We start from the raw sequence: 10,314 nt of genomic DNA on the forward strand, positions 1-10,314 counted from the left end.
CTGGAATGTAAATGTGGCCTCTGAAATGGTTGAGACTATATATAGTCTGTCCACACTGACATTTGCACATGAGATGCACACAAGGCGGTAAAATACTGATTGAGGGCTGAAATGTTTTTTATCCACATGTAAGCAGAGCCCACAACAAAGCCACTGGGAATCATCTTCCATCTCTTTCATTTCCTGTGGAAAGGGAAATTGCCTCAGAGGCAGCTGATAGCTTACTGCTCAACAGAGTAATGTTATCTTTCCTTCAGCTCGCTTTCATTAAAAAAATAAAACGCCAGCTTATTCTGTGCTCTAAAAAAACATCCACTCATTTAGCAAAACCTGTAAACAATATGCATCAGTCCGATAGCATTTTCCACATTGATATCCTTTTACTGTCATGTATTCATTAATGATAATAAGGACATTTCATACTTAACCAAGTTATAGCTCTATTCCCACTATAGGCTAATTTATACATGGCTTCTTTGCGTTCACCTAAAAATTATGATTATGAAACACTTTAGTTTTTCTGCTTAGGTGTTTTGCACATGTGTGAGTTAAATGTATTTAACATTTTAAATATCTCTGACCCCTATTTAAGACTTGACAGTCTACTAAAGTATGGAAAAGCTGAATCAAGTGTTTTATTTAGAGAAAACCCTAAATCCAAAACTCTCATTGTTTAACACTTCTTGAGTTCATCTGGGAAAAAAAGGTTTAGTTTTTATGTTGGTATATACATTTTATATGATAGTCTTATTGCCTTGTTTTCTATAGTAAACATGCTCAGAAATACTTGGTGTGATTTACCATTATGTTGATCTCTTTCATCATCTCTTGGCAGAGAAATGAAACCGAATTTCTTAAAATCAAAATTGTTTTCCTCTTGATTTCTTATCTCTAAGAGGTAAGATGATGCGGCATGCTTATCCATTTTCATCAGGTGTTGGGTATGTCAGCATTTCATAATGCAGGCACCGGAACCTCTAAAGCTAATAAGAGCAATCGCCCAAGACGTGAGAGAGCCGCGCTTATCAACGTCATTCGCCACGGTATATAATCCCAGCTTTGGTACTGACAGGGAACGCGTCAGGGACGGTGGCACATCCAAAGAGCTTCATGAATTCAAAGGGAGAGCTGCAAGAAAATCTTCAGAGTTAACCATATAAAATGCAGGGAAAGAAGACGTCTCAAGAGACAGTAACTATGTCCTCTGAACTGCAGCCTAATCCAAAGGGGCCACAGACACCTCCTAAATCACCTGTTGGTCTTCTAAGGAAAAGGGGTCAAGAAGCAATGCCAAAGATGCAACCTTCCATGATGATGTTCTCCAGCAAATACTGGGCTCGGCGAGGGATGTCTCTGGATTCGGCAATGTTTGATCAACAGCACCTTGGAGCATCCATGGTGAGTATAGAAGTTGACCCTAGTGACCTTTTTTTTTGGTGGTATAATGCCATTTGGGAAATCTATAACGTTGTAGGGAAACTGACTTCAGTTCGGAAATGGTAAGTGATGATTTTTTTTTTATTTTCTCAAACAGTTTTGCATCAATGTTTGTTTAACCCTGAAAATGTATTCATTTAATCTGTTTCTGATGCAGAGAAATCAAGTTAAATGTGTAATTCACTTATTTAATTCATTCTGGACCAAAAGTGGACGCAGTGCTTTAATCAAATGTGACCCCGTCTGTAAAATCCAGGCTAAAGTATCGTAATCTAATTATGAGATTAGGAGCATGAAAGTTTGATTTCACACGCTGTGAAAAAAATTGTTGGTTCAAAGTGTTCAATTGCCTTAAATGTTGAGTTAATTCAATTTAAAATTATTAGTTGACTCAATTAATATTTTTACATTTAATTAACTCAAAGGCAGCACAAACACTTATTTTTTTAAGGTGAACCAATAGGTTTTTTTTTTTTTTACAGTGAATTGATTTCAATCTTTGACATGACCTTAGTCAATATTAAAGAAATCAAGGTTATATTTTTACAAAATTTTATGTACATTAAGTAGAACGTTTTTTTTTTTTTGTAGAAAACAGAATATCACAAAAAAATTAAATGGGATTTCACATACTGGGTCACAAATATGAAAACTGCTCAGTTTTATCCACTGATGTAAAAAGGGAAATCCTATGAGCATATTTCAAACGATATCATATTGACAATGGTTTGAAGTGAACGCATTTTGATTTAATTTAATGGTTTATTTAAAAGGGGACAACGCAATTTCATAAAACACATGTACAAACATGGTTAAAAAAAGCCAGAATTAGCCAAAAGGCAATTTTTCATCTGTAGTCCCCTGGCCAAGATGTAAAAAAGCATAAAAAGACAAACAAGAAAATACATTACAAATCTATGGGAAATTGACTAACTACAATATAAATTACACTATAAAGTAACATAAGGTACACTGTACCTATTACAGTAGTAAGACACACAAAACACACAATTAAAAAAAAACTATAGTATTTCAATTATGTAATACAGCTCAGTGGGTTAGGCTTTTAATGTTGACAGACATAATTATCAATAAGCCAGATTTTCAGTTGTTTTGTAAAGGCCGTATAAGTGTTGAGCTGTCTAACCTCCTCGGGTATAAAATTCCATTCAGTGAGAAAATTCATAACATGCATAACAACAATATTATGATTCTTGGTCAAAGTAACTCAAAATAGTTTAAGCCGATCACACATTTAATCACCTCATAGTCACACAACCAGTTAAGTTTAAGATCAATTATTTTTTGCGAAACAATACTGGATGTTAAATGAAACAATTTTATATGACTTTTTGGTAAGAATCTTATTTTAGCAAGTGTTTCAGTCCATTTCCATCACTACAAGGTATATATTCAATTAAAAACCTCTCCGCACAGCTCCGGAGAACATCCTTTAATCGGATAGAGGAGAGACCTGACAAAGAAGAACAGAAATCCAGCCTTGACCCTGGGAAATTAGCCGTGATTTTCTCTCTCAAGAATGAAGTGGGCTGTCTTGTAAAAGCCTTGAGACTCTTTCAGGTAAGCTAATACCTTATCCTTTATTATTAGTACACTTAAATTCATAATTTCAACAGTACAGCTGGCATGAGGTTGATTATGTTTGTTCTATGTTTAAAGGAAAAGCATGTGAATTTGGCCCACATTGAGTCTCGCAGGTCCAAAAAAATATCGAGTGATGTGGAGATATATGCAGAGTGCAGTTGTACAAAAAAGGAGTTTAATGAGCTTGTGCAGCACCTAAAAGATCACGTCAACATCGTCTCATACAACACACCTCAAAAAGTGTGGTCTTCAGAGACTCTTGGTACGACTCTCATAAAAAAAATTCTATTAATCACAATCTGTATTTGAGACTTTGTTCTGTTATTGAATAAGAGAAAATGCACAATTGAAGTAATGCATATATGATAATAATTGTGTTCATATTGTAGATTGTTTGGACTGCGTGTGTGTTTTGGGTGGGTTGCCGGATGCGGATGGGATTCCCTGGTTTCCTCATAAGATCTCAGAGCTGGACCAGTGTTCTCATAGAGTACTGATGTATGGATCCGAATTGGATGCTGATCATCCAGTAAGTGCCTAAGAGCAAGCGGTTCCTGTTTTCATATAGACAAAGTTTGGTTGTTACTCCAAATGTCATGAAATTCTCTTTTCTCCATCACAGGGCTTTAAAGACAAGGTGTACCGACAGAGGAGGAAGTATTTTGTGGAGGTTGCCATGAACTACAAATTGTTAGTATCATTCCTGGTAAAAAAAAATGCTACTAGCAATGCTAAGATCATGTGTTGATTCCCAAGTATTGCATGTACTCATGTAATGTATAATTTAAAGGGGACATTTCACAAGACTTTTTAAAATAAATTTTTAGTGTCCCCAGAGTATGTATGTAAAGTTTTAGCTCAAAATACCCCACAGATAATTTATCATAACATGTGTGTCCTTTAAAATGCAAATGAGTTGATCTTTGCACTAATTGGCAGTGCCATGTTTGGATAGTGCAGATTAAGGGGTGGTTTTATCCCCTTCTGACATCACAAGGGGTGCCAAATTTCAATTACCTATTTTTCACACGCTTGCAGAGAATGGTTTACCAAAACTAATTTACTGGGTTGATCTTTTTCACATTTTCTAAGTTGAAAGAAGCAAAATTATAGCACTTAAACATGGAAAAAGTCAGATTTTCGTGATATGTCCCCTTAAAAGGGACATTTCACTTTAAAAAAAAAAAAATGCTTATTTTTCCAGCTCCCCTAGAGTTAAACATATGATTTTTACCATTTTGGAATCCATTCAGCCGATCTCCGGGTCTTGCGGTACCACTTTTAGCATAGCTTAGCATAATCCATTGAATCTGATTAGACCATTAGCATCGCGCAAAAAAATAACCAAAGAGTTTCAATATTTTTCCTAGTTAAAACTTGACTCTTCTGTAGTTACATCGTGTACTAAGACTGAAAGAAAATTAAAAGTTGCGATTTTCTAGGCTGATATGGCTAGGAACTATACTCTCAACTGGTGTAATAATCAGTGACTTTGTTGATGTAACATGGCTGCAGCAGGCGTAGTGATATTACACACTGACCAAAAATAGTCACCTGCTATTGAAAGTAACCAAGGTAACTATTTTCGGGCAGTGCGTAATATCACTACGATGTAACTACAGAAGAGTCAAGTTGTAAATAGAAAAAATATCTAAACTCTTTGGTTATTTTTAGCGCAATGCTAATGGTCTAATCAGATTCAATGGATTGTGCTAAGCTATGCTAAAAATGCTACTGGAGATCAGCTGAATGGATTCCAAAATGGTAAAAATCAAATGTTCAACTCAAGGGAAGCTGGAAAATTAGCATATTTTCAAAAAAGTTGAATGTCCCTTTAAATGCACTTCAAGTTCCTTTTTGTTGGTATGAATCTGCACTTAGCTGTCTTACAAATCACTCCAGCATACATTTCTCAAACAGCGGGCAGCCCATCCCGCGTATAGAGTACACATCCGAGGAGGTGAGGACGTGGGGTGTGGTGTTCAGAGAGCTGACTAAACTCTATCCTACTCATGCCTGCCGCGAATATTTGAAAAACCTCCCTTTGCTCAAAAAGCATTGTGGGTACAGAGAGGACAACATCCCACAGCTGGAAGACGTTTCTATGTTCCTGAGAGGTCAAATGGAAAGCATTAACATCACAATTTGCTTTATACAAATATAGCTGTTAACTCTGAGAATGTAACTAATGTGCAGTTTTAATGTGCAGAGAGGTCAGGGTTCACCGTACGACCTGTAGCCGGGTATCTGTCACCACGTGATTTCCTGGCCGGTCTGGCTTACCGAGTGTTTAACTGCACTCAGTATATACGTCATAGCACAGATCCTCTATATACACCAGAACCGTGAGTATAAGAGGCACGCAAATATTTCCAAATGACAACTTTATACATTATTAACCGTTTCTATTCTTAGGGACACCTGCCATGAACTGCTTGGTCATGTACCACTCCTGGCAGATCCCAAGTTTGCTCAGTTTTCACAGGAGATTGGCCTTGCGTCTCTTGGGGCTTCCGATGAGGACATACAAAAACTGGCAACTGTAAGTCTGACACCATGAAAAGTCATCTTAATATTCCCTATGGTTCTCAACATCATCAATAACCATAGCCAGAAGGTCACAGGATTGTTTGTGTGGCGGCATTTTAGCGTTTAACTGTCAGGTTTTGATCTATGGTGTTTATCTTTCACATGAATTTAAATGAGATCTGTAGTACTGTGTGGAGAGAGACAATCAGATCTGAAATATGAGTGGGTGCCTTTTATAAGGGCCTGAAGCAACATTAACAAAGTAGATGAAAATCAAGTATGTTACAGACTTGCAGTGGGTTATAGCCAATAGATTTATTTATTTTTGCTTTTAAATCTTTGCAATGTACACAATTGTACTTTTAGTTTTGTACACTAATAATGCAATAAACCAACCACTGTGCTTATTTTTCCCAGTGCTATTTCTTCACAATTGAGTTTGGATTGTGCAAACAGGATGGTCAGTTGAGAGCTTACGGAGCAGGTTTGCTGTCTTCAATTGGAGAGTTAAGGGTACAACTACCCGTCATTAACAATACATACAACTTGTAATGCAAGTACTCAACATAATTATTAATGAAATGGATATGTCTGTCATTCTGCAGCATGCATTATCTGACAAAGCCACAGTGAAGGTGTTTGATCCCAAAACAACGTGCTTTCAGGAATGTCTCATTACAACTTTTCAAGATGTTTATTTTGTCTCTGAGAGTTTTGAAGAGGCAAAGGAGAAAATGAGGTAAATGTACAGTACATTCAGTCCGACATGACAATAAGAAAAACTCTTACAGATTGCAAAAAAGACACAACATATGATATCCTCATTTCTTCTAAACAGGGATTTTGCTAAATCAATAAAGAGACCGTTTTCAGTCTACTACAATCCGTACACCCAAAGCATTGATTTGCTGAAGGACACCAGGAGCATCGAGAATGTGGTGCAAGATCTACGCAGCGACCTCACCACCGTCTGTGACGCTCTGGGAAAAATGAACACGTACCTCGGCATCTGAGCCAATCAAATTAATCCACGATTAAGCTTAGTATGCGTTTTAACTGCAACATTGGTTTACAGTAGAATATGACTGAATTCAAGTCATATGAAGTAAATGCTGCTACAGCTTCTCTTGGCTAAATTGATTATTATTGTCTCTCCTTGTTATCAGGATAAGCATTAAATTAAAGTGTAACACAAATACTGCAACCAAAATCATCATTTGGCATTATTAATTAGTTATATCATACTAACATAACTGTATTAACACAGCTCTTGTTTCACCAAGATACTTAAGGAAAACAAATTATTTAGTATTGTTCAAGTCTTTGCTGGTTATCAAACATTGCCTATTTGTGCCTCCTCTAAAAACTGTACTGTTGTGCTTAAGACAAATGAACAGGTTTAAGTGTTTTTTAAATGATTGTTGCAGCATGTAGCAAATAAAATTAGATGACATGTATCAAAGAAAAAAAAATATATATATATGTAGACATGGTGAGCACTGCTCTGATTCCAATGCTGTATTGTATTTGTAAGTCTGTTAGTGCTGTATTTGTTGCTAACAATGTAAACTTGATCAATAAAGCATTATATTTTAGCATTATATTTTAGCTGATTGTTTAAATTCTATAGCATTGTGTTAATATAATCTGTGCTTATTTAATTTGACAAACGTATTAGACACATGTAAACAACTGATCAAACAATAGGAAAGTAATCACTTTCCATTGTACATGCTACACTTAAATCAATATGAAAATAACCATTTAATTAATCTTCATATTACAAATCAATGAATTTCACAGTTAACCACCTGAAAATTTTCAATGCAATGTCTTGCATCAATGACCCTCCTCCTCATCATCGTCGTCTTCAAATGCTTTCTCCTATTAGGGTGAAAATTGCAATAACATGAAGTAATGCATAATTCTTTAAACTAGCTTTCCAATACATTGTTTTAAATTAATATATCATTTACCAAGAATTTGACTATAAAATGCAAAACTCTCACCCAGCCACCATGCTTCTGAACCCAGGGAGTAAAGTGCTGCTGTAAGTATTGAGCCCCAAATCCCATCACCCTGTTCATGGGTTGTAGATCCAGAGCCCTGAGCCTGCTGGTCATTTCAAAGGTCAGGGCTATCTGCTCACGGTTCCTTGTGGTCTGCGGTACCACACTCTTGATGAAAGTTGTAATTAACTTTTCAAACATGCTGTAAGTTATAGCACGCTGCAGATCTTCAAAAAGCTTATGGTTCCTCTTAATCTGAAAAAGAAGAGGAAGTGTCAAGAGCGGAAAAGTAGCATAAAAAATGCCTTTCATATGAATTATGTTTGGCTAAATATGATATTGAAATCTTGCTATTAAAAGAAACTTGCAGATTTTATATAAACATAATTTGCACTCTATACAATAACATTTGTAGGTTTTGGGATGTGCAAGGAGACTTTGTTTATAAAAAAAAGATTAATGTACCAATATGGCTTTATGACGTCATGATTACCTTCTCATTAAGCTCGTCCCCCGATTCCTTCAGTAACTCAACGAGCCTCTCTATAATATCATCTAGGACCACAAGACAATTCAACTGTTATTAATAATTTTATAGAAAACGAACATTTAAGATATAAACACTTATCAATTCAACATCTAGAAATACACATTACAGTCTATGTTTTATCTACCGTTGCCATCTGCTTCAACCCCCTCTGAAACAATGAGCCCGCTGTCGACAATCTGAGTCAGTTTTTCAGCCACATTGTGGAAACCTTCATCACCTAATTTGTAACAGACAGGTTATTTCAATATGTGTATTCGACTTGGTACAGCGCTGCGCAGACCTATCGACATATGACATCACAGTACCGCGAGAGCTTTGGTATGCTAGGTCATACGCCGACCTCTTTGTTCAGCAACATACAGGCGATCCTCTCTGAATCACAAACTTTATGTGGTGAAATCTTAACCTGTTGCTGACTGTGCAGAAAACATGCAGACACAAGGTGTGATTTTTGACGTTCTCTTCTGGTAATACACCTCCAGCAATCGATATTCATTACTGTTTGTTATAAACGAATCGTCCTCCATTGTAAGTCATTCAAATCAACCAGTGGCTGCATAAAGAAACAGGAAATGTATTTGTGAGTACAAAATACAACCGATAACTTTGTATCTAAATTTTATATTTAAGATAGTAAAGTTATCAAACTCCCATGTTTAAGTCTGTAACGTTATACTGCTGTGACGTTCACAGTCATAACGTGAGAGTTACTTATAAGGCGAAAAAACGACGTAAAATATTTCACGACGTCAGAAGTATTGGTTCCCAAACAGCAAATCCTCGTAACGTTACATATTTTTTTTACATTACACTACATGCAGTTAATTCAGATGTGTTAAAAAACAACGGTATTGAGTCAAAAGGAAGACGTATAACTTACCATGAACTTGCGTCCTTAAAACAGGCGTGACGTAATGACGCACGATCGTATGAACGTCTACTTCACTTCAGGCATGCATGAAAGCTCATTTTATTTTATAGCATTGCTTGTTTAAAACATTGATATTGTTAATATAAAGACAAAAGAAACATATTAAACTTTATTTATATTGGTAAATAAATACATTCACATGCTAAATGTATTAATCTACAATTTTTCTTTAGTTATTTTGTTATTCATTTCTATCCATAATGCAGTCTGCTTTTCCATAATTTTTTTATCTATGTGACATACTCTTTATTTTTGCAAATACCTGTATTATCTTCACCTGTTATCATGTACAGTAAAAAAAAAAACTATAATCGGAACAGTATTGACTTTTAACAACCCTTTCATCTTTACATATTTTTACTTTTATCTGTATCATTTGTGAGATAAATAAGCCCTAAAACCCTTTAATTGCGCTGCTGTATCTCCTGAGTAGTCAACTGTTCTTTTCCATCATCCTTCTTTCTGCATAAAAGTTGTCTTAAACGGGAAATGTAAAACAAAGGCCCAATACAGGTTCCAAGGCTAGGGTAGACATTTAACAGATGCATGACATCACATTCTGAACTGGTAATTTGTGAACGCTCTTCAGTAAGTGTCATTATATAAGGACCTAGTACCAATAAAGGCCCATAGATTATAAGTGAAGGAAACAGAACCAGTAAAGTGTTCTGTAGCGCTCTCATTTTCATGGACGAGCCGCCTCCAGCGCCGCTTTGCCCAGCACCTGGACCTTTTTTGCACAGCTCCTTTACAATGCCTATCAGAGATCCTAGCATGATCAGTACGAAGACATCAAGGATCAGGGACAAGTACAGAACCAGTTGAGGCAGCCTTTGGTGGGAGGTCAGTCCTGCAATGCCTAAAGTTAACGCCCAGATTAGGACAGAGCAGAAAACCCGATATTCCCATTTACTCGCTAGTTTCATGTAGAGTACTGCATGTCCTGCTGCCATGTAGCGTTCCACACACATGCTGGTCAGGAGAAAGGGACACCCAAAGATGTTGAGGACAGAAATGGCCTCTGTAATTAATAGGAGCAGTCCGGTACGTTGACCAATCGAAAGATAAATATCGGCAGGAAGACTTAGACAGAAGATTATGTTCAGACAGGCAAGATTAAGCCCCAAAACTTCTGACGGTGATAGTGCTTTGTTGCCCCTCATTAACAGCCACAGTAGAGCCACGTTTGCTGGGAAGCCCAGCAGGAAAGTTACGCTTTCAAATGGCACGCGGATATTGGACGCATCATTCGA

The 10,314-nt window shown here is 36.5% G+C and overlaps 2 protein-coding genes across 2 annotated transcripts; one reads left to right on the plus strand and one right to left on the minus strand.

The window, feature by feature from the left end:
* Positions 1-786: 786 nt before the first annotated feature.
* Positions 787-7,043, plus strand: tph2 (tryptophan hydroxylase 2 (tryptophan 5-monooxygenase)). The gene is made up of 11 exons (XM_065278893.2): positions 787-1,398; positions 2,875-3,018; positions 3,118-3,304; positions 3,432-3,571; positions 3,665-3,732; positions 4,963-5,159; positions 5,252-5,387; positions 5,458-5,584; positions 5,989-6,084; positions 6,177-6,310; positions 6,410-7,043. Exons 1-11 carry the CDS (start codon positions 1,162-1,164, stop codon positions 6,582-6,584), a joined length of 1,641 nt encoding a protein of 546 aa, XP_065134965.2. The 5' UTR covers positions 787-1,161; the 3' UTR covers positions 6,585-7,043.
* LOC135769532 (apoptosis facilitator Bcl-2-like protein 14) lies at positions 6,598-9,070 on the minus strand. Its single transcript, XM_065278894.2, has 6 exons — positions 9,011-9,070; positions 8,537-8,683; positions 8,255-8,347; positions 8,074-8,135; positions 7,581-7,835; positions 6,598-7,455 (listed from the first exon to the last, which is right to left on the minus strand). Exons 2-6 carry the CDS (start codon positions 8,655-8,657, stop codon positions 7,411-7,413), a joined length of 576 nt encoding a protein of 191 aa, XP_065134966.2. The 5' UTR covers positions 8,658-8,683; positions 9,011-9,070; the 3' UTR covers positions 6,598-7,410.
* Between the last annotated feature and the right edge of the window lie 1,244 nt (positions 9,071-10,314).

The sequence above is a fragment of the Paramisgurnus dabryanus genome, chromosome 9, assembly GCF_030506205.2.
Source record: "Paramisgurnus dabryanus chromosome 9, PD_genome_1.1, whole genome shotgun sequence".
In the NCBI taxonomy this organism is placed as follows: Eukaryota; Metazoa; Chordata; class Actinopteri; order Cypriniformes; family Cobitidae; genus Paramisgurnus; species Paramisgurnus dabryanus.

What these genes read in the sequence shown, in the direction of transcription:
- tph2 (XM_065278893.2), top strand. Translation starts at nt 1,162, where the DNA reads ATGCAGGGAAAGAAGACGTCTCAAGAGACAGTAACTATGTCCTCTGAA. An exon ending in AAGCCTTGAGACTCTTTCAG is followed by an intron (nt 3,019 to 3,117) that starts GTAAGCTAATAC and finishes CTATGTTTAAAG; the next exon opens with GAAAAGCATGTGAATTTGGC. An exon ending in GTTGCCATGAACTACAAATT is followed by an intron (nt 3,733 to 4,962) that starts GTTAGTATCATT and finishes TTTCTCAAACAG; the next exon opens with CGGGCAGCCCATCCCGCGTA.
- LOC135769532 (XM_065278894.2), bottom strand. Translation starts at nt 8,657, where the DNA reads ATGGAGGACGATTCGTTTATAACAAACAGTAATGAATATCGATTGCTG. An exon ending in GGTTGAAGCAGATGGCAACG is followed by an intron (nt 8,136 to 8,254) that starts GTAGATAAAACA and finishes TTGTGGTCCTAG; the next exon opens with ATGATATTATAGAGAGGCTC. An exon ending in GGGACGAGCTTAATGAGAAG is followed by an intron (nt 7,836 to 8,073) that starts GTAATCATGACG and finishes CTTCTTTTTCAG; the next exon opens with ATTAAGAGGAACCATAAGCT.